Source organism: Talpa europaea (assembly GCF_964194135.1).
Source record: "Talpa europaea genome assembly, chromosome: 7".
Taxonomy (NCBI): Eukaryota; Metazoa; Chordata; class Mammalia; order Eulipotyphla; family Talpidae; genus Talpa; species Talpa europaea.
Window position 1 is genome coordinate 52,321,924 of NC_140074.1, and position 24,352 is coordinate 52,346,275.

At 50.4% G+C, this 24,352-nt stretch overlaps 1 protein-coding gene across 1 annotated transcript in view; it reads right to left on the reverse strand.

Annotated features, from left to right (window-relative positions):
• Nucleotides 1-19,388, reverse strand: part of SHB (SH2 domain containing adaptor protein B) — a gene marked incomplete at both ends in the record, with an annotated part of 134,751 nt that extends 115,363 nt beyond the window's left edge. Inside the window, one exon of the mRNA XM_084237173.1 lies at nucleotides 18,675-19,388. Coding sequence (XP_084093299.1) covers nucleotides 18,675-19,388 — 714 coding nt within the window. The remainder of the gene's footprint in view (nucleotides 1-18,674) is intronic.
• Nucleotides 19,389-24,352: the final 4,964 nt, after the last annotated feature.

Here is a 24,352-nt window from a genome sequence, read left to right on the forward strand (position 1 = left end):
AAGGCCACCTCAACATGAACCCAGACTAAGCGTGAGCAGTATTCCTGTCCCTTTTCCCTACTGCTTCTCTCACAGGCCCCTAGGTCAGCGTGTGAGCAGATACTGGGGGGTATTTAAAATCCTGGGCACAGGGCCTCCCTCATGGCGCAGAGTTTGAGCGCTGGGCTTCGAAGCTGCCTGCAGCCTCTGCAGTGCCAGTTTGCTCTCCAGCCGCCAGGCGAGGGTCCCACATGGCACACAGACCTCTCCTGCTGCCCGCTGCTCCCCTCAGCAGTGTACTTCATCAGTCTGCCTGCTCTGCTCTCCCCTCTGGCTCTGGTGAATTCTCTCACCCTCCTGCGCTTCTGACTGTACCCACTGCTTGCATAAATAAATAAATAAATAGATAGATAGATAGATAGATAGATAGATAGATAAATAAATATTTTTTAAAAAAAAATCCTGGGCACAACAACACACAGAGCATGCCCCAAATCCTCAAGTCACACCTGTGATCCCGGATCACCTGTCAAGGTCTGACCACCCAAGCCCAGACCAGTGCAGGGAAAGGTCTCCGTCCTTCAATAAAGTGTTCCAGTGGTCATTCTTAATTGACAATGAGGAAGCTTCCCTTTTAGCACTAAAGACCTAAGGAGTAGAAAATGTCATACTCCATACAGCTATAGAAATAGGCTTAACAATGACAATCGAACTCACTTGTCTTTGATTTTTAGACTATGCAAGATGACCTTAGATTTCACATTCAAACAGGCCTTTGAAATTCAAATATATGGATCTTGTAAGGAAGCCAGACCTCCTCCTCCAAGAGAAGCCCTGATTTCCCAGTTATGAATTTATTAAACTTTGGGGCAGGCAGGGCTAACTTTTACTTAGTGACCCTTTATAGATCTAAAGTCACTTTCTGTCCCAAACTATGAAGGTAGACATCAGAAATGTCCATGTACAAAGTGCCGCTATGAAACATAAAAGCCTCCAGCTGAAATTTACCTAGTACGAAATGCTTGAGGTCAAACCAGCAAGAGTTGTTAAACTTGAAGGAATACAAGTTCCTTCCTAGAGGTAGAAAGACTGCTTAAACTACAAGAAACCATCAAAAGCAAAGGGGTAACAAAATTTTCTGGGATGATGGCAAATTGGACTGATGGCAAATTACTCCTGGATCTATATTTAAAAAGCTTCCCTTTTAGGGGCCTCCCCAGTGGCACAGTGGGTTGAGCGCAGTGCTTCCCGCCGCCCTGCAGGAGAGATTCCCACATGGTGTGCAGACCTCTTCTGTCACCCGCTGCGCCCCTCAGTCCTTCTGCCTGTTCTGCTCCCAGCTCTGTCTCTGGTGGATTCTCTCACCCTCCCGCGCCTCTGGCCTGCACCCCAGTGCATGTATAAATAAATAAATCTTAAAAAATAAAAAGCTTCCCTTTTGGACTTGAAGAGCGTCTGATCCCCACTGTCTGATTCAGCAGTGAATGTGGAAGGAATTGGCCAGGAATCCTCAGGGGGGCCTTCAATTGAGACCAGCAAACATCTTTGTCCAGGCTAATGTTTCTTTCTGGGATGACCTTTCCCCAAAGGATCAGGTATAAAAAATGCATTTCTAATTTAGAGGGAGAGGAATTGAATACCAAATAAATAAATGGATGTCCTCATCCCCATACGCTGACTACACCTTCTTACCTCCAAACTGTTCATTAGCATCCTCCATGAGTTGTCACTATGGGCAGTATCAGATTCCTCTGGGGGCTTCACGCCTAATCATCTCCAAGGAATCCGCAAAACAAAGGGTTTGCAGAATACAGGATAGTTCCTCTGCTTTTTCTAAACAAGACCCACTTCTTCCCTAGTCTGTGGGTGACAAAGAATCAGAATCCAGAGTGCAGACAAGTATCACTGTGGAAGGAAGGCAGATGCATGCTTGCACTTGGACAGCGTTCAGCCCGGGGCCTGTGCGTGTGATCCGGGCCGTGGCAATGTTCTCAGTTACCCTGTGGGTGAGTAGGAAGTGATGACACCAATTCCCACCATCTTGTCACTTCCCAGTCACACCACAGATGGCTTTCAGATGGACCCCCAGCCATGCAACTCAGCAAGCAGGAGCCAACTGCCAGCCAAGCGTGTGCCCCAGTGTGCAGCAAGAGTCCCCTGAACTGGACTGATGGCAAATTACTCCTGGATCTTTAAAAAGCTTCCCTTTTGGATTTGAAGAGCGCCAGATCCCCACTGTCTGACTCAGCGGTGAATGTGGAAGGAATTGGCCAGGAATCCTCAGGGGGGCCTTCAACTGAGCTCAGCAAACATCTTTGTCCAAGCTAATGTTTCTTCCCCTCTAGGGACCTGAAGGCTCCTGCACACTTACTCTAAGAGCATCTGCCCGTGGAGGATGACCTCTCAAGGTCAGAATCCCAGTTTTCCCTTCTCCCTTCTGCATTTCCTTCTTCCGATGGCTTCCTTCTACCTGCTATAGTCTGCCCAGACATCCTAGGATGCCTCCCAATTCCAAGAGGCACTGCCATTAAACGGGAGAATTGCGCCTCTGATCTCAACGTCAGGTAACAAGCTCTGTGTCGACTCCCCGCTCTCCTTCATCCCACAAATCTTCCCTGATGGTGGGCTGTTCTGTGGTTCTGCCCTTTCCTGCTCCATGTTTCTGCAGAAACAAGGCTGCCTCCTACCCACTACTACCAGAAGAACCACGCCTGGAGACATCTCCATTCCCAACCCAGGTCCCAGGGTCCCTGCTGCCCCTGTTGCAATCCATCCAAGTCTGACAGAATGTAGACAAATACTCTGGTGGACTGGGTAACTCACCAACTCCCATAAAGGACATCTCAGCCATTGACAGTAGTGATCCAGAAAAATCTATCTCCTTGACAAGTGCTCGGTCAATTTCCCTCCATCGACAAGTGTCATCTGAGAGCTGCTGAGCAGTCAGTCCTAGTATTTCACAGCTTAAGGATGCAGAGTGGGGGCAGGTCCATGCTGCCCCTGCCTGAAGCATTTGCTGTCCTCCTAAATGAGGTCCCCACCTCCAGAATTGATTTAGGTGTCCCTTACCCACACTCTAACCCATACTATGAAGCTGCAGACAGGTTTTCCTAAGCACAAACCTGGCTCTTTACTTATCCACAGGACAGAAATCAATCCCTGTGGCCGGGCTCTGCAGGTCCTGTGTGTGACTTCCCACAGCCTCTCTTCCAGTTACTTGGGACCATTGACAGGACACCCCCAGGCCCCCCCACCCGACACCCTTGAATGCCCACCAATCTTTAAATATCCAAGTCATCCCTATCCATAGCCCATCTCCTGTGTCACCTCTTACATGAAGACTTCCTTTGTTCCTTTGGCAGCGCTATCCTGTGAACATATGGAGATGAGTATCTGGCCCAAACCAGATGCTTATCAACAGCAGAGACTTACTGATTTTCAAGGACTTTTGATTCCTGGTTCTGCGACCCACCCCCCCACCCCAAGGTGATATAGAACTATCCTCTGTCACTGTTCTCCGCAGCTGGGTGGCATAGAGATTAAGGGCAGAAAGGAGTCAGACTGATTGCCAGAGCTCAATGCCCATTAGTACCTGTGTCACCTACAACAATGTATCAAATTGTTTGCTTCACTTTCACCAGACTCCTACTAGAATTCACCTCTGAGGGAGTGTGGTAGGGCTCCGTGAGTTAATATATTTAAAGCACTTAGAATGGAGAGGTGTCCTTCTAGTCTGCAACACCAAGGAGTCATGGGTCAACCACAAACTGACCATCAGGAGAAGAATGACCTTACCAGGCCAGAAAGGGCAGCCACACTGATTTGACTGTGGCTCTAGGAAGCCCAGAGTTCTAGGTTAGGCTAAGGTCCGGACATACTGTGACCAAAAGAACACAAAAACTTGCATAAAGCTAGGCATGGCGCTCAGCCATTTAAAGAAATGATTTTACAAGGATTCTCTGCCACTGCCCCTGAACCTCATCTCCAGAAGTCTTCATCATCTGTAAAATGGGGGTTCTATTTAACAGGACCACATCCAAGACCTGTCATGAGGATCCTACCTGGAAAGTGTTCTGTAGTGCAAGGCACAGAGAGAGCGCTCGGAAGATGCCATGTATTATCATGCCCACGTCAGAACACATGGGGCATTCCAGGTCCAGAAAAGTCAATCACTTGTCCCAAGTTACTGAGCTCCAAGCACTACAGGCTAGGAACTGGGGCTCATTTCACACTGTCACAGTGGATACCAGCAGGGTCCTGTGTGTTTGAATCAACAGCTTTGGGTGCCCTGTACTGCCTGGACTAGCTGGCTACTCCCCTCCCCCAACAAGAGACAAAGAACCAGGACAGAGAACACCCAGTGCCCAACACCATGACGGTAAAACTCTCACTAAGACTTGCTACCTGCTCAGAGCTGAGACCCTACATGGTGAGATTCCCTATGCTCCCCTCTACTCCTAATTGCTTCCCTATTCTCTTTGCCCTGGAACCTCCCCCATCCTCCCCATGTCCACCTGGGAGTCGACTTTGGTCCCCAATTGGTCACCTGTCCGCACAATTAACTTCTCAGTGCTAACTTCAGCCCACCCACTTGGAACCCATTCTGACCTGCCACTTCCAGTCCCGACAGCTCCCAGACTTGGGGTTCACCAATGCCTTCCCTATTAGAATATTGGAGTCCTTGCCCTTTGCAGTTAGTGTCCTGGCTGTGAACTGACTCAGTGCAGAAATGTCACAGCCTGCAGCCTCCTCTGCCTTTGAAGAGAGGATCACACATATGAAGGTCATCATGTGGAGGAAGGTCAGACTGGTTCTACTTGACCTCAAGGAGTCCAAATAACCCAGTTGATGAATCTACAGAGAGTAGGTGGCCAGCCAGCAGAGCTCCTGTAAACAGCATGTACTCAACCAACTATGCTAAATTGAGAACATCAGAACACCGTGAAGCCCAACTGTGACAAGGATTGGGTGGTTACATGTCCTGGGAGGTGACAAATTCCCTCATCACTGCAAGTTTTCAGGTAGGAGGACTGAACTGGGTGAGCCCCAAACAAAGGTCCAGGACATCAGCTTTCAACCTGGTTGCATATCAGAATCATCTGGGGACCTTCCAAAAATAGTGCTACCCAGAAACCATGTAGTCTCTAGTGTGGGGTGGAGCCCAGAGAACTGAAAATTTTGAAAAATACTTTCAGTATTTTCTATGGTGCTGTCAGGGCTGGTCTAGGGTGTGACACATAGTAAAGGGAATTAGATAGGCCCCTTCAACCTCTTACAACCACAGAAATTTCACTGTTGCTTAACTGCCTGCATTTTTGTTTTGACTTACTCCCCATGAACACTCTTGGACTTAGTCTATTCCTCCAATTCCGGTTCATTAGTGTCAAACCTCACAGCGGAGGCTGCAGGATGGGTAGTGCTGACACTGGTCTTAGCCAGAAAAAGAGAAACAGACAAGAGTTCAGAAAGAGTCTCTTGCTGATTGAAGATACAGGATACCTGGGCTGAGAGGGACAAGAAAATTTGGGGGGCAGGCAAGAACTATGTGAATTATCACTTGAATTGGACTTTCGCAGGGCTGAAAAAATTATTAAGTTACCCAAATAAGGTGGTCTTACAGGCCACACCTTCAAGTTTTTTCTACCCACCCATCCTTAGTCTGAACGCTCCTCCTCACAGTGTACTGCACTACTACCTGTGCCCACCTGGGGCACTCCACCTCGGAGTTACTCACTTGCCTCTCTACCCTGGCTCCAGACTCTGTCTTGCATTAGAGCAGGCCTTTCCAATATTCACTCCTGGGCCCTGACTGTCCTGCAGGATGTCAACACTGGAACCTGGTAGATCTAAAAGAGGTCGCCACACACACAGCCAAATGTTACATGCCTGTCTCCACAAAAGCCACCGTGTGAAAGCTAAAGCAGACACACCCGATGAAGCCCACATAGGCAGGGTGAGCCACACATCCAGACGGCTCTGTGGTCCTGGAGGGGGAAGCCAGCTTGACCAGAGGTGAGCAGAGGCTTTCCTGCCTTCCTCCCATCTGTAGCGTCAAGTATGGCATCTAAGATGAAGTGCTAATACCCAGTTACTTCCCTCAGGTGTCAGGAGCTGAATGCGTAATAAGCACATGGATATCTGCAGACGAAAGGTGTCATTTTATAAAGACAAGGTGAAACCATCATTATCATAATAGCTGATGAGACCTAAATGCAGTCAGGGCGAGACAGAGTCAAAATATTTAGGTCTACAAAGGCACCTGAAGAAAGAGACAGATCATAGAGCAAGCAATGGGGAGAGGATGTCCAGACACAGACTAGCCATTCAGAAAAATAAAATTAAAACCCTACTTCAGACCCTGAAATCAAACTCCAGACAGATTAAAATTTCAATGTAAAAAAAAAAGAGAGACCATTAAAAGCTCTAGGAGAAAATGTAAGTAGATATTGGAACACGGAACTTTTCTAAGTAGCACACTCAAGAAATCCTGGAGACCACTGAGACAGATTTAACAAGTGAAAATAATTCAGTGTTAAGCAGTAATAACTACCAGATGCAGAACTCAAATGGCAGGCAAGGGGCTACAATCCTCAACCTAAAGAGCTCTTACAAATCAATACAAAGATAAATACTGCAGTAGAAAAAATGGACAGAAGATATAAGTAAACACTTTTAGAAAAGAAAGGCAAATGGTTCGATGCGTGTGTGTGCGCTAGTAACCCAAGAAATTGCAAATTCTATCACATTAGAATTCCCAGTATTGGCAGAGAACAGTAAAACAGGCATAAACTTGTAAAGTCTTTCTAGAATACAATTTGAAAGCACGTATCAAAGATTTTACCTTCTTACCCAACAATTCTCCTTCTCAGAATCAATTCCAGGAAATAATCATAGATTTGTGCAAAGAATTGGTTGACAAAGATGTTCATTATAGCGCTGTTAAATCAGCAAAGACTAGGAAGAGCCTAAATGCGCCAAAAGAATACTATTTAGCCAGTAAGTTACTGTTACTGAGTGTTTACTCTTCCCATGTCTTCAAGAAAAAGGAAGAGCCTCATCTCAGTGCTATTAAGCTATTTCCCAGCCAGAGAGCTAACTCAAATGGCACAGCAGACCTCGCCTGTCTCGCCTGCTGCTCCCCGCAGCAATATATTTCAGTAGATCTGCCTGTTCTGCTCCCCACTTTGTCTGTGGTGAATCTTCTCACCCCTCGTACATCTGGCCTATACCCCAATTCTTGTATGCATAAATAAATAAAATAAATCTTAACAAAAAAAAAGAAAAAGGAAAATAAATGGATACACACAGTATTATTTAATTTTTTTGTAGAGGGGAAAAGTATAGCGATGTTTTGGAAAAGGGTTACCTAGAAAACCAGTGAAATATTAACAGAGGTTTCTTTGAGTTATAGAATTAGAGTTGGTTTCTATTTTGGTTTTGCTTATCTACCTTTTCTATACCAAACTTGTGTTGATTTCATTAAAAGGGGAAGAAAAAAATTGACACTGAGGGCCTCCCTGGTGGTGCAAGGGGTTAAGCACTGCACTATTAAGCAATCTGCAGCCTCTGCAGCACGAGTTTGATCCCTGGCCAGGGAGCAACCCACCAGGCGCAGTAGACCTATCTCGCCGGCTGCTCCCCTCAGCAGTGTACTTCGGTCAATCTGCCTGTTCTGTTCCCCACTCTGTCTCTGGTGAATCCTCTCACCCCTCACATCTCTGGCCTGTACCCCAGCTCTTGTATGCATAAATAAATAAATCTTTTAAAAAATTAACATTGAGATAAACATCAAAATATATAGAAAAAATCCAAGCCTGCAGTTCTGAGGAGCAGCCTCAGAACACAGCCAACTAGCATCTGTCCCACACGGAAGGGCCGGTAGCGGCTGCCCCATTCCACAGAGGCCACGCAGGCCCCAAATCACATGGTGGCTCTGGAATGCACCAGAAGGATTATGGGTCCGTCTGGCTTTCTGGGAGTGCAGGTCTGACAAAACAGTGAGGCTACACTGGGAAGAACTTTCTGGTCAGTTTCATTTTTAGAATGCAGCCATGGCCTGGAGAAAGTAGGAGAGTTTCCTTGCTCCTCCTTCAGTTTGCCTCCTCCATGTAGCCCCTGAAGCACTGAACCCCCATATAATGGAGAACTTTGCCAACAATGACAAGAGCTCCGCAGCAAAATGCTCTGTTTAGTTGACAGTGGCAGCAGGTTCCACCTCTGGCCCCAGAGAGCTAGCAGAGGCACTCATCCTCACCCTATCTTTGTCCTCCCTCCCTCGAGTCCCAGCTCAGGCTTGAGAGATAGCAGGCAGCCCTTTCTGAATTTGGAGAACTGGGCGATTTCAGACTAGTGGCAGGGGAGGTCTATCACCTGCAGTTACACAGAGGAGAGCCCCAGCCTCTGGCGACAGCTGAATGCACAGCAGTGCTCCCCTCTTGTTCACAGTCTCTATGAAGAAAAGGGTACCCACTGTCTGGAATGCCCCACTGCACCTTCCTCTGGCCCCCCCGGCCATGTGGCCTCCTCTTCCTGGTGGTTGTCCCCAACCCCAGAGAGAGGTCACCCCATCCTGTCTCTGGGTTCTCAGGAACCTCCTGCCCCAGAGGGATGAGCAGAGCATGTCTTGCTCTCAGTTCAAGCACTCAGCTGCTGAAGCAAGTCCACTGGCAGAGCCAGGACTGCCCCCAGCCACAGGTCCTGCTTGTCTTACCTAATACACTCCTCCTGCCATTGCTGGAACCCAAACCTTGTAGTCATGCTTGACTCTTCTTCCCCCTCACAACTCTTATCTCACCAGTCAGGAAATCCCACAGCTCTACCTTCTCATGTCCAAAATCTCTCTCTTCTCGCCACCCACTATTAGAGCCGGTTCCACCAGCTGCTGGCCGCCCAACTTGTCTCGGCCTCCCTTTTTTTATGCTCCAGTCTATCAGCCAGAGTGATCTTAAAACCTTTGCTCAGAACCCTCCACTGGCCTCCCATCTCAAGCCCAAATTCAAGTGCTTCCCCCATCCTACCTCTCAGACCTCACCTCCCCTGTGCAGGCTCCCTGATCTCCCAGAAATACCTGCCTCAGGCTTTTGCCCTGACTGTTCCCTCTGTCCTCAATGCCCTTCCTTCAGAGGGCTGTGTGAATTACACTATTACATCCTTCAGCCAAGTCCTCACCCCCTCCCACCCTCAGGTCCACCCAAGTCTCTCGGCTTGCTTTTCTCCATCCCTGTACCTGATATTCTGCACTTGCCTGACTTCTCTCAGGACAGCGCCAGTGCAGGGAGCATGGAATTTTATCCACTTTGTTCACTGCTGTATCCCCAGACCTAAATAGAACAATACCCAGCACGTAGCAGGCTCTCAACAATTGCCTGCTGAATGAATGAAGGAGGAGAAATGACTTGGCATGGGCTCTCACAGCCCTGCCGAGGACTCAGTCCAGCCTGCAAATGAAGGCCCAGCAGTGGGCCCCTCCCCATGCACCTGTCAAGTCACATCTTCCCTCACGGGCCTTGGGAAGCCCCTTTCTGACCATTACTGTTAAGTGCTGCTTGGAAAACAGAGGGCTTGAGTCATTCCCTAGGGCCCTGACTAATTCTCTCTCCATCCCTTAGACCCACCTCTAAGATCCTTCCTCTACTGCATAATGGGAAATCCAGACAGCTCCCCTTAAGAGAAAAAGGAAAGGAACTGAATGATTTAGAGGAAAATTCAATTCGTCCTGGCTCAGCAGTTGAGAAAGCGCAAATTCTCAGGAAGTTAGTGCCTCTGAAAGTGAAACATTAATAGAAATATTACTGGAAAATACCAAACAGGAAGAGAAGGAAAATTCCATTGTGGAAGCAAAGTCCTCTGTCGATGTTCCTTAATGGTCTCAGTAAAGCATTCCAGAATCAAAACACAGAAAGAACCGGAAATCAATCAGCTGTCACCCTTCCTGTGGACTGGAGCTTTGGCCAACCCATCTCCACAACACCCCGGCACAAAGGGCAATGGGCTGAGGACGGAGGTCAACAGCATGGCCAAGGCTCTGCCAGCACTGCTGCGAGGTAAGGGTAGGCTCCTCTCTTCCCCTGAACCTCAGTTTGTCCATGTGTAAAATGGGGACTAAGTATAGCACTTTCCTCACAGACTGGCTCAGAATCAAATAAATCACGGGTGTGAATGCCCTTTAGGTTACGGAATGTTTATTACACAAATCAGTAGGACTCAGTCACTCCTACAATATCGACAGAGGGGATTTTTATAAAGAACTAGTCTAGCCACAAATAAGGCACAATATTGTGCAGCCTGAGGTGACCCAGCACAGTGGTTAAAAACAGACTCCAGGGCTGGCTTTAATATCATTGGCTTTGTGATCTTAGACAAGTTACTTAACTTCTCTGTGCCTTGTTTTCTTTTCTTTTCTTTTTTTTTTTTTTTAAAGATTTACTTATTTATACATACAAGAGCTGGGGTACAGACCAGAGATGTGGGGGGTAAGAGGATTCACCAGAGACAGAGTGGGGAAAAGAACAGGCAGATTGACTGAAATACACTGCTGAGGGGAGCAGCAGGTGAGACAGGAGAGGTCTGCTGTGCCATGTGGATTTCTCCCTGGCTGGCTGGGGATCAAACTTGTGCTGCAGAGGCTGCGGATTGCTTCATAGGGCGGTGCTTAACCCCTTGCACCACCAGGGAGGCCCTGTGCCTTGTTTTCTCATATGTAAAATAGGAATGAGAGTAGCACTTACTCAAAGAACATTGATGAGGAACAAGAGTTAACACATATAAAGCACACAGAACAGTGCCTGGCTCAGAGTATATACAACAGAAGTATTGGCTAGTACTACTATGGTGGAAAGCTCCCTTAATTCAAGTAACTACTTTTTCCATGCTCAAATACCTCTTTTTTTTTTTAAGATTTATTTATTTATTTATACAAGCACTGGGTACAGTCAGAAGCGCGGGAGGGTGAGAGAATTCACCAGAGGCAGAGTGGGGAACAGAGCAGGCAGAAGGACCAAAGTACACTGCTGAGGGGAGCAGCAGGCGGCAGGAGAGGTCTGCATGCCATGAGGGACCCTCCTCCGGTGGCCGGGGAGCAGCCAGGGATCAAACCGGCGCTGCAGAGGCTGCGGGCAGCTTCGCAACGCAGAGCTCAACCACTGCGCCACCGGGGAGGCCCTCAAATACCTCTTATTCCAAGAAGTCTTCCCCGCTTCCCTCAATTGAAACTAGCCTCATCCTGCTTCTCCTCTGGTGCCATGGGATCAAGGCCCTGCCCAGAACATCTTCTGCGCCAGGATCACTCTCAGCACACCCACACGACATTGTTTATATATAAATTCTGCCATAAAGATCTGTGTCCCAACCTTGGTTCCTGTATCTTCACCAGAAGATACGCTTCTTAGGCGCAGTCACCGCTCCATCCCCTGCTCATGCCTGTATCCACATAGCTCGGGCAGTGGCCAAACCAATGACGCAAAGTCAGGGAGGCAGAGACCACCGCAGCCAGTCTCCATCCTGCAGGAAATCCTCCACCACCATTATCACCCAACCTCAGAAAGTGGGCGGGTAGACTGCCATCATCAGCCAGCCAGCATCTCAGTACTCAGCTTCAAAGCCACAAATTCCTATTTATTTTCTAGGGCCAAGCCTAACTACCCCTTCCCCACAGGCCACTACCTCTGGGCTCTTGCAACTCAAAATATGAAGGTCAGCTCCAGGTTCAACTGCCCAAGGGAGGGGCGGACCACACGCAAGTTTAGCTGGGCCAAATGTCTGGAGGAAGCCACGCATGTGCCCTTAACACCTTTTTGATGGGTCAGAAATGCTGTGGGGGGCGGGAGAGGATTGGGTCAAGTCTTAGGGTAAGTAAAGGGGAAATCAGTCATGTTCTGAGATTGTTAGATTAGATGGTCACCTGATCTCCTCTAAGGAAACTCAGGTTTCTTGTTGATAAGGACACCAAGGCACCACTTATCTTTTTCTTAAAACAGAGCATACCCTGCCTTGCCAATCCTTGGAGGGAGACAACGCTTGGCGTTCGAATGAGAAGACATGACAGTTACAAGACACACGTTTTGTGCAGCTGTCCCTTGGGAAGCGCCAACTCTGTGGGCAGATTTTCTCTATAAAATAACTCAAGTGCTGCATTAACATTTCATTTATGGAACTCCAAAGCAGATGGGGGAGGGAGAGAGAAAAGCCAGCTCTGGCCACTCGTCTGGGGACCACCAAAGCCCAGACTGAATGGGGTAGGAATTCGGGCAGAGGGGTGCAAGTAGAGGAAGAGCAGGAGAAGGGGTGAGGAGACACCACTGCACCTTTCAGTAAACATCAGAACCTCACCATCTCCATTTAGAGATGGTAGAGTGGAAGGAAATTGCACATAGAAGAAGCTCACAGGTCTTGAACGCAGACTACAAACGTGTGATCCTGGTTGTCACTTAGTGGCTGGGTAACATTAGGCAAGTCATTAACCTCTAACCCTCAGTTTCCTTATCTAGAAAACAGGACTAATACCAGCTATGGTAGATGGATAGCACCAAAGCCCCTCACTCATAGCCTGCCCATATTCCTGACCTTTGCTATTAGACTTGGCAGCTCTGCCTCTCTCCTTGACTCCTGGCTGGCTTGGGGACTTGCATTGTCAACAGAATGCAGAAGATGGGATAGTGTGCCAATTTTCAATCTCAAGGAAACTTAAGGGCTTCTCTTTTTCTTGGAACCCTGCCACCATCCTAGGAACAGGCTAGTTTACTAGAGAATGAGTGACCACATGGAATTGAGCCAAGCCCATCCTAAACCAGCTGACCCCCACACATGCAGGCGAGCCAGAGAGCCAGCTAGAATCAGCAGTGCTGCAGACCTGCCCCACACAGGCCGCAGATGCCTGGGTGAGCCTGACTGAGGTTAGAAAAACGACTAGTTGATATTCAGGCTCACGGACAAAAACAAAGCCTTATTGTGTAAAGCAGGTGTTGGAAACTACAGCCCACAGTCAAGTTCCCTGTTTTTACAAATAAAGCTTTATTGGAACATAGTTAATGCCCTTCAGTTTATAACTGACTATGACTGCTTTCATGCTACAATGGCAGTTGATGATGGAGACTGTTCAGCCTGCATCCTTAAGTACATTTACTGTCTGGACCTTTAAGAAAAGTTTGCTCACCCCTGGTTCAAAACCAGAGTTTGGGGTGATTTGTTAGGCAGCAACAGCAAACCAATACAATGCCACATCCTCCCCAAGGGTGATGGCGAGAATTAAATGACCAAATAAATGAAGCCTAGTTCTCTTCTGGGGAATCAACAAGGAAAAGCGGACATAACATCCATAGCATTTCTCTTACCCTACGTTCACCAGATAGGACTTCAAAGGAGAACATGTCCCAAGCCAAACCAGTTACCAAGTTCGACTGTTACCATTTCCGTCAATTACTTTCTAAGAATTGGAGGAAGTGACTGTTAATCAAATGGAAATTTGATTAACTAATGTTTGGCCCCACATCAATGATTTTAAGTGAAGGACCAAAAGACAAGTCACAACCCACAGCAAGATACCTGAGACACTCTTCCCTTTGTGGCTCCATTTTCCCTCTATAATCCCCCACTATTCCTGCCCCATTGGGCCTCCTACCACTCTCTCCAAAGCCTCCAGACCTTTTTGTTCTGTCCCTTCTGGATGGAGAGAGCCCTCCTCCCCACTTCCCTGCCTGGAGAATTTCTACTTATCCTTTCAGAATCAGTTCAATGCCACTTCTTCCTAAAAGTCCTCTTTGATTGCCCACACAGAATTGAGATCCTCCTAACCTTTTGTACAGACTTCTATCCTGCATTCCTCAGGTTATGATGTAGATTTTTGGCTACATCTGTCTCCTAGACCAGACCTGGAGAAGCTGGTATTTGCTGACTAAAAAGCTTCCTTCTAGGGAAGCCGCCACCCCTTATTCTCTCTGAATGTCCTTGGCCTAGCAGGCCACTCAGAAACTGTTTGCTGAATGCCTAAAAAAAAAAGAACGTTAGACATAATGTTTATTCCTTAGAAAATGTGTTACTTAATGTTGTGAACACTGACAAAATATAAAGTGCTGGTGCATATTAGTGTGTATTTAAAACTTGGGGAACTGATGTCATGATGCATCTTGCCTTTCTCAGTTGTGGCGGAAACATTTACTTAATTATGATAAAAGAAACAAGACTTCAGCAGAAAACGTAACTGGATGTACAAAAGGAAAACTGCCAAGGGACTGGCCTCTTTTGTCATCATTATTTTTTTATAATGACAACCTAAAGGAATAGTATTTCTACCTAAAGTTTCATTTCTTCCTCCCAGGATCTCAGACCCTCATTGTCTTTCACCTGGACTGTACTCTGTGTGTGTGTACATATATCCTTTAACTCTGACCCTTTTCCCCCACTAAACAGGTATGGATATTTATTGCCTGTGATGCTCATCAACCATGGCTCTGAATTCATCCCTTCCTTGGCTCCAGAGTCTTCCAGAACTCCCCTACAGAGTCCAAATTCTGGCTCCACCTATCTCCCATTGTCCTTTCTCATTCTCCAACCGAGGATCACTACAAGAAAGCTCTGCTTTCCCAGAACACATTCCACATTGAGGTTTTACACACACACACATGCGTCCCTGCAGGCTGCAGTTACCTCTTTTCCCAGCACTGAAATTCCACTTGCACCTCCAGAGCCAGCTAGAATTTGGCTCTTAGGTGAAGACCTCATCAAATTTGCCAAGACAAAAGCACTGGGAAACAAATGATGAAAAGACAATGTGTGTTGATCTCCTCCAGAGGTTGAGGTCAGAGATTACTGACAAGTCTCTCCTCCTACTTTACCCTGGTACTAAGAGGTCTCCCAGCACAAAGTAAGTGTTGGGTAAAAGCTGGCCCCGTGGAAAACACAGGTTCTCTTCTATGTGGTTCTAAAAGGGAAAATGCCCCAAACTGGATGCTGGCAATGGCAGGGAAAATGTGTGTGCCTAGGACTCATCTAGGAGAACAGGAGGATGGCTAAGTACATAACACAGGTATGGAGGGTGGCAGGAGAGGGAACCCCCAAAGAAAAACCAGAGTGGGGGGTGGAAATGGAGATATGGAAAGGAAAATCTGGGCCAACAGATTACCACACCATGGTAATTGTCAACTCAGGTCTGCTGTTAAAACAAACAGGGCTTGGGCGCCTCCCCGGTGGCGCAGCAGCGGTTGAGCGCTGGGTTGCGAAGCTGCCTGCAGCCTTTGCAGAGCCGGTTCAATCCCCGGCTGCTCCCCGGCCACTGGAGGAGGGTCCCGCATGGCGCGCAGATCCCTCCTGCCGCCCGCTGCTCCCCTCAGCAGTGTACTTCGGTCCTTCTGCCTGCTCTGCTCCCTGCTCTGGATCTGGTGAATTCTCTCACCCTCCCGCACTTCTGACTACCCAGTGATTGTATAAATAAATAAATAAATCTTCAAAAAAAAAAATCATCAATTTAAAAAAAAAACAAAACAACAGGGCTTGGTACACAGGGGGCATTCCACAGCCTCTAATAATTTATCAAAGGAAGTTTGGCTTGAGATGAAGTGGGGTGCTAGAAGTAGGTTTTCCTGGATCCATGGGTAGGGAACAGAAAGCAGGCCTGGGGTGTCCAAGGCTGGATCTATAATAAGCCTGGCCTTCCAGACCTCCCTGGTGGCGCAGGGGCGAAAGTCTCACTACTATAAAGCTATCAGCAGCCACTGCAGCCTGAGTTCGATCCCTAGCCAGGGAACTGACCCACATGGTGCAGCAGACCTCTCCTGTCTCGCCCACTGCTCCCCTCAGCAGTGTATTTTAGTAGATCTGCCTGTTCTGCTCCCCACTCTGTCTCTGGTGAATCTTCTCACATACCCCCCATCCCCCGCACCTCTGGCCTACACCCCAGTTCTTGCATGCATGCAAAAATAAAAATATATATTTTTTTTTTTTTAAAAAAGGACCTGGCCTTCCAAACACCATCTGGTTGGAAATAATGTGAAAACCAGACTACCTCCTCACTGCCTGGCCAGAAATAGGGGGTAGGTGTTAGCCCCTAGATTCGAAACTAGACACACGCAGAGGACAGAGATGAGAACATCTGGAGTTTTTGTCTCCCAAAGGGCTCTACCTGTAAGACCCAGAGGCAGAGTTCAGAAGGAATTGCTCCCAAGATCTGCAGCAAAGATCTCCTGGGAACTTGTTAGAGAAATGCAAATTCTCAGGCCCCACACCAGGCTTGTTGAACTGTGGGAGACTGAATGGTCTCAGCAGTCTGTTGTAAGCAGCCCTCCAGGTACTGATTTGAGAACCACAGCATGTTGTGATCCTCCCTGGCTTCCTCCCCTCCTCTTTAGAAAGAACATCTGGTAGCTGCAACCCCTCAGTCCCAAGGAATAGAACAACCTCTCAAAAGATCAAAGGGCTTCAAGTCATTACCCTGTCCATGAAATGCTCCCAAAGATCTCCCAAAAAATCCTACCTGCTCACATCCCTGAGCAACTGAATCCCATCACTGGCCCTCTCTGTGCTTAGCTTACAAGGTCCTCCCTGCCCCTCTGGGGTCCTGCCCAATTCTAACACAGTCACAGGGGCTTATGCTGCAATTCTCTTAGCAACAGGCTCCCTACCACAGCAAACTGCAGCCAACAAACGGCACCACCCCCCAGGTGTGCTCCACCTACCAGACACTCCAGGGGCCAGCCCCCTCCTGGCTTCCCGTAACACAAAGGCCCACCAAAGAACACATCACAGCATTCACCAAGGGGGCTTCTCAGCACCCAGCAGGGAGAGCAGAGGAAACCCAGAGTACTTGATGGCAAAAACGAAGCCAAGTCTTTACCACGCTTGATATTCCAACTATAAAAGACTTTACTCCTCAGGATTTGAGATAGTCTTAATTGTAATTAGGAAAAAATGTTCACGAAAGTTTTGAAGCCATACAAGAAGACTTTCAGTGTGCAGGCAGAAGTATGAATAGCAGGAGAGAAAGGAGACCTGTGGCCTGGGAGGGCGTCATAAGTAAATAACAAGGGGGAAGGACCAAGGTAGTTCAACACCATTGGCTGTGAGCTTTCCCAGCCAGCCAGGCCTAAACCTTCCTGACATCTTCTACATCCAGGAACTTCAGGTTCTCCCAGGCTAGCACTAGCCAAGCTTGGACTGTACACAAGGAGGCAGGAATTGTCTTGGGGTTTCCCTCACAGATCAATCCCCAGCCTGTGATTGGGGTGGCTCCCGGGGAACTCTTCCCCTCCCCCACGGAGCACGAAGTGGCCACCTAGCTCCCAGTTCCTTGTCAGGTAGGTGTGGCATCCTGGGGGCTTAGGAAGCCCAGAGTCCACACTACCTAGGTATGTCCCCAAACTGGCCCCAGGGGGAGGTGGGACCTTCCAGTGCCCAAGCAACACACCCACAGGGGAGGGGATATCCATTCAAGGGACCTGGGACCTCAGGGAGAGGAAGTCAGGCAGAAAAATTAAGGGAGAGCCAACCCCTTACTCCTCCCACCTGGAAAACAAAAAAGTCCCTTTCCAAGCACTAGCTGGCAGGTAGGAGCCTATCTCCCTCCAGTGTGGACATCCAGCCCGGACATCCAGTCCTGAAAGGAAATCAGTTTTCCTTTTAATTTTATCAGTCCCCCAGCCTGGCCTGGGCAAAAGTTTACCTTTGGGAGAAGGTGATGGGAAGAACAAGAGGGGCGGCAGCCTGACAGCATGGGGCACTGGGCCTCATAGGTAATCAAAACACTGCCCTTCGCCCGAAGTAGACAGAACAAACATTGTTTTATAGGGGAAGGGAGGGCCACAAAGGAGTGTGAAAGAGGAGGAGAGGGCCCGGAGCGGCTGTAATTAACTGGCTAGCTTCAAAAGGGGTTGGGGGGTGTAATGTCAAGATGGCCAGATAAAACTAGGCAGGAGGGTTGTCACAAAGTAGTCTCCCTCATGCCCGACAGTATGGCGCGGGGACTCGGTCAGGAAGGAAAGGGCTTAGACTTTGGAGATGGGTTGCCTTCCAGACTGGCCTGAAAGGTGGACCCTCTCGGGAGCCAAGTGGGAAGAATTGAAGGGTCGGAGTGGATCGCTCTTGGAGGCAGCGGTTTCAACCAGAAGGCACCCGTGGGGGTTCCCAGGACAGCTCCAGTACAAAAGGCCTCCCCGACTTGGAAAGCTGAAGCTGGATCCGGCCAGGGGAGAAGGGGTGGGGCAGGCCAAGGCGTTTGGAGGGATTTACATGTACATGTTTGGCGACAGTCAGTCCGGATCTGCCACCAAGAAAGCTGTGTAACATAGGGCGAATCCCTTCCCAACCCTGGACCTCGGCTGCCCAACTTACAGAGTAGGGGTGGGGAGCGCGTGGAGGGAAGACAAGAGTAAAGGCTCTTTTAAGTCGTGACAGCTCTGCCTCCTCCTCAGGGGCCGGAAGGACTGGCTAGATGCCTCTCTCTCTCGGGCCAGGCAGGGCGGGACGCTCTTGTCATGCTGCTTGCGAAGCGAGCACCTGACTGCGCGCTTGGAGAGGAGAGCAGCACCCACAGACATTATGCCAGGAAGCCAGTGATCCCGGGAAAAGCGCGTGGGAGGAGGCAGATGGCACGAACACAGGAGCACGCTGGTTCTAGGGTCCTATCCCAAAGTTGCTGCGGGGACTAGGAACCAGTTTCCCGGCGTGGACAGTGGCTCTGGAACCTCGGGCCAGGTCAAGGGGCGCCTTACCTTGTCCTTCTTGCCAGCCCCACTCTCCTCCGCAGCCGAGGACGCACACTTGTTGAGCAGTTTCTTGCCCCCGCAGGTGGTCGGGCTCCAGGTGCGACCGCCCGAGCAGGTGCCCCCCGGGGGCTCCCCGGCGCCACCCGACGCGCTCTCCACCTTAATGAGGCGGTGCTTGGGGGAGATGTACCGCACCTCCGCCGGCGTGGCCGGCCGCCGCTCGCTGCTGCTGCGGTACAGGTGCGGGGAGCCGGACGACGACGAGGACGACGCGGCGGCGCCAGCGCCCGAGGAGGCACAGCAGCAGCCGGCGGCGCCCGACGCGGACGAGGCCGAGAAGGCGCGCTGGCCCCCGCCCGGGTCCCCCCCGCCGCCGCAGTAGTCCAGGCGGCACATGGCGCGCAGTTTGCGCAGCGATGAGCCGGGGCCGTTGTAGGGGTCCTCGAAGTCGCGTTCCTTCTGCGCGCGGTAGGCGCGGATGAGGTCGCTCGTGCTGCCGCTGTCGTCGGGCAGCGACCCCGACGAGGCTGAGAAGCAGGAGGCGGCGGCTGGACCGCAGGACGCCGAGGCCGCCGCCGAGGCCTGAGGCACGGCCTGGGGGGGCTGCGAGGGCCGCTCGCCTCGGCGCCGCTGCTCGCGGTAGTCGGGCCGCGGCGGCTGCGGGGGGCTCTTGGTCTTGCTGTTGCCCAAGCTGAAGTACTTGTTCAGCCACTTGGCCATGGCGAGAGGCCGCCTAGGGCCGCGGCGCGGGAGCCCGGTCCGCCGCCGCGGCCATTCGGGGGGCAGCGCTGCCGCCCAGGTCCCTCGGCGCCCCGGCCCCGGCGGGGGGCGTCCGGGGCGCCCGCTCCCGACGCCAAGTTCAAGTTCTCTCCGCCGCCTCCTGCCGGCCGCTCGCGCGCTCCGGCAGCTGCAGCACCGCCCTCCGCCTCCGCCGCGCGCTGCCCGGGCTTCGGATCTCGTGCCCCCCGCGGGCGCGTCTCATGGGATCGCAGCCCGCGGCGCCGCGGAGAGCGAAAGGCCCGGGCGCCCCTCGCTTCGGACGCGCGGCGGTGCGTTGCGCAGGGAGGCGCGTGCTGCCCCGTCGGAGCCGCAGCCTCCGCCTTGGCCGGGATCCGCGGCTGCCGAGGGAACTTATCCGCGCGCCCGGGCCCCCCTTCTTCCTTCCCCGGGGCGCCGGGGCGATCCCGGGCCCGCGGCCGGCGAGCGAGAGGGCGGGAAGCGCGAGCGAGCGACGGAGGAGGGCGGCCGGCGCCCGCCGGAGCCCGCGCGCCCGTGCCCGTCCCGGCGGCGCCCGCCGCTGCGCTGCGCTGCCGCCGCCTCCCGAGGCGCCGCGTGTGTGACACTCGGGCCGCCAGAGCCCGCCCCGCGCCGCCGCCCCGCCCTCCCCGGGCCCGCGCGCGCCCCGCCCCCGGCCCGCCCCCCCTCGGCCGGAACGCCGGGCCGCGGCCCAGGCCCCGCCTCCTCGCGCCCGAGTCCCGGCGGGCGCCCCGCTCCCCTGCAGCTCGCGCCACCTCTCGCGGCGGCCTCGGCGCCGGCCCGGGCTTGTGGCTGAGGGCGCAGAGGTGCCGCGGCGCGGCCGGCCCCGGCGCGACCACAGCCCGCCACCGCCTGGGGCGAGGGGCCGCCCGCCTCAGTGGCTAAGCCCGGCTGCCTCCCGGGGCACCCGCGCGCTGTGCATTCCAAGGATACCCACCGTTGGGGGTGGGGTGCGGGAGAGGGTCGGCGGGCGACCTTTGTAGTTTACAGCTTGGTCCCAGTGGAGAAAATGCGGTGCCCAGACCCTTGGGGAGAGGGTGACTCTGCCCTTCTCAAGGGGACGGAGACTCCGGTTCAATCCCCGGGTGCCAGATCTTTGGTGTAATCTTTATGCTAATGAGTGTATTAGCAATCCAGATGACGGATGCGGCCAGGATAGGCGGCGGGGTCCGGCCTGGCACCAATCAGAGCGCTAGGCTGTGGGGAGGTCGGCGTGTTTGCTTACCTTTTCACCTCTGAGGAAGTCGAGTCTTTAACTCTGTGCACTGCCAACCTGGCAGAGCTGGCTGTGCAGACGTTGAATGCCTGCGGTGCAGGAGCTGTTAAGGTTCCTTGTAAACCAGGGTCTTCAATTTACGCACGGAGAAACTGAGACCCAGAGGAAGGGCCTGCGAGTCAGTTGCCTGACCAACCTCCCCCCCCCCCCTTAACATTTCTAATAGTCTCTTAGTGGCAGCTTCATATTGTCCTTCGAAAGTGACCGCGAGGGACGGTAACAGTTTGTTCAGCATAGCTTTTCCTGGGGTATGCACCCAGGGCGGTTGGAATGCTCCCCACTGAACATAGAGCATCTGGAAATGAGGTAGCTGCCTCTAAGCCAGTGCTTGTTTGAATGTGGGCAGATGACTTAAAGGTGTGAGACCTGAGATCTGCCAAATTCCCAAAGAATGTTGCTATACTAGGGCAATAGCCCAAATCATTAATAATCTCCACTTGCTACCAGTTTATTGTATAGATGGCTTTGAGTGAGTCTATTTTTCCGGTAACCTGTAGGAAAGGTGTAACTTAGAGCAGGCACAAGGTCAGGAGTAGTTTCAGCCATGCCCCCATTCTGGCAGTGATGGGGTTGGAGGACAGGTGTGAGGCCCTTGGACAGGGAGGCCCAGAGCTGTAGCTTCTTGCTCTCTGTGGCTGCAGTGGGGAAGTGGCAAAAACAGGTCTCCAACTTGGGTCTCACTCTGAAGCCTATGTATTGTCCTCTCACAGAGATGCAGTGAAAGTGATGGCAAGTTGTTCTTCAGGATGTGGCTATTTGCTTTTCTCCCTTTGGTCATCAAGGCTATTGTTCTCCACAGGTTGAATTTTCCAAACCCAGTATTAGAGTCTGTGGCCCCACAGACTCCATCACCAGCTACACGGCCTCTCATTGCCTGAAATCTACTTATTTAGCATTTCACAGGAAATAATCTATTAATCTGGTGTGTGTGTGTGTGTGTGTGTGTTATCTAACAAATGGTGGGAAGACCCAAAAGTTGACCCGGGCTAAGATGTTTATTTTGGGTATCCCTAGACTTAAATATCTCAAATTACCCTTTAAATCACTCCTCTGCTATGTAAGCACTTAATTATCCTGCAGTAGGGAAAGCCCAAATAGAAAACCTGAAAGGCAAGGACATCCTTAATGTAAGCCCCACCTTTCAACTAACCACAAACCTCCCTGACTCCCTCCATCCCATCTCTGCTTCTAGGCTCAGGAAGGAGGAACAACCACATTCTGGCAGCAGGCCAGGTCATCCAGACAAGAAAGTCCTTTCCAGGATCTCAAAACTTGTTCCCTGCATGTGGGTCACACATGGAAGAGTTATCCCTGCCTTTCCAAAAGTTTAGGAAGAAAAGTTAAATTTCACAACTTTTTTCCACTTTACTCTCAGTAGGCCTTGGGGTCAAACCCGCTCTTCCATGTGATGCTTCTGCTGGTGTATAATTTGCAAGCCTGAATTATTATAATGCTATAGTACTATGCCAAGAACTTCCAGAGCACTTGTGTATCTGCTCAACCTCTACACGCTCTGTGTATAATTAACTCTCCCCAGCATCCCTGCAATCTGGTGTTATTTCCAGTTTACAGATGGGTAACAGACCTAAGGTGGTATTTACTTCAAGCAGGCAAGAAACACATGGGTGTTTTCCTTTGGGAACTAGTAGAGACACACCTTATGAGACTCAGAGTCAGAAACAATCATTCTGAAAAGAAACAGGAAAGTTTCCTGAGGATGATGTCAGAGAAGCAGAGTGTCGAATGGTTTGAGAAGACAAGGACTTGTAGAAAGAGGATCAAAACACTACAAAGAACACTGGACAGACTCTTTAGAGAGCCAGCCACCTCATTTTATAGAGAGAAAACAGGAGCTAGTGAACGGATGAGTCTGAGTCAAAAGGCACAGCTAGGATCTGTACCCCATCTCAACATCACAAACCCAACATCGGACTCATCATTCCTGGCCTTTTTGACTTTGATGTTATCCCTTGACCCCTGTTTTCTTATTGGAAGGGCTGGGCATGATGCTGTTTCTGATCTGTCCTACATCAACTCACTATAGACCAAGTGCTGTTCAAGGGCAAGGACATGGCAGCTCTTTCTCTGCACTGTCTTGGAGTATCTGGAGGTTGGCTGTACCAGGGCTGGGAAAATGGTGCCACCACCCCAACAGACTCATCTACGTCTTTTGGTTTAGACGTCAATGTCAATGCCTTGCTGTGTACCACACCCAGGGGATGCAGCGATGATTCCCATGGCATTGCTGACTCTCACCAATAACGTACAAGGCCAGAAAAGGGAAGGACAGGACGGGACCAGAGACAGGGGGCCTTGGGGAAGGGAATTCATGGAAGACTTCTTAAAGAAGTTGATATCTGGGCTAGGCCTTGAAGAATAAGCAGCATTTGGATGTGGGAATGTAGGCAAGAAAATTTCTGGCAGAGGGAACAACATAAGTAAAGACATCAAAGCAGGAACATCTGGTTTGAGTGGAGGAGTGTAAATAGCTGAGAGTTTGTGAGGATATGAAATGGTGGGTAAAGGTAGGAAGATAGGCTGTGCCCCATCAAGAAGAGTCTTCAATACTAAACTAAGGGGAATGGAACTTAATAAGTTATAGGAAGTGACTAGAGGTCTTTGAGCAAGGAAATGACCTAATTATTTCTGCAATCTGTGGAGATCATTTGGGAAGCAGTGTGGGGGATGCATTTCATGGGAAGAGATGAAAAGTAGGCCGAGCAGTTAAAAGAATGTTATAGACCATACCGTGGTGACCAGAACTGTACCTGGTGCACAGAAGGCTTTCAATATCTGTTAGTGGAATGAATGAACACTGTTGGGATAGTGGAAGAAGCCATCTTTGAGGGTGGACTCTGCAAAACTCTCAGGTCTTTGGACTTTGGGCTGCCTGGTACGTAGTGCCCAGATCGTTGTGAGTGAAGAATAATGTTGGAGGAAAGAGAAAGGGGCATTTGGAAGGGGAAGATGTTTGACACGGTACTAGCTGTCATGTATAAGCAGATGTAAAGTTCAGAGTAGGGGACTGGGCTAGAGACACAGATCTGGGAGTCATTAGTGCTCAGTGAAGATCCTAAGCAAAACCTCTGGTCATCCTTGATGTCTTCTTTCATCCCTACTCCATCCAATCCATCACCAAGGAATATACTTCTACCACCTCTCACCACTTTCACTGCTTCCACCATGTCCCACGCTTTTTCATCTCTTGCCGGGATCATTGCAGACATCTGTTATTCATTTCTCTGATTCTGTCTCAACACTGTAGCCAGAGAACCCGCTAAAATGGAGTCTATGTTCCTCTTACACTCAAATCCCCCATTATATCCCCACATCCCTAATGGTAAATCCCCATATCCATTTGGTGGTCCATACATCCTTATATTACCTGGTCCCCTTAAATTCATGACTTCATCTTCTGTCCTCCCAGCCAGTCTCTTTGCTATTCCTTGGGGCTGTGGTATTGTGGCCTCCTCTGCCTGGAAAGCCCACAATGCCCCCATGACCTACCTTTCTCTCCCTTCAGGTCCTTATTTAAATGTCACCTGCTCAGGGAGGATTCCCCAAGCTACCATATCTAGAATTGTCATCTCCACTCAACACTTTCTATCCTTCCCAATTTTATTTTTCTGATTATGGCTCATCCGCTTTTTAC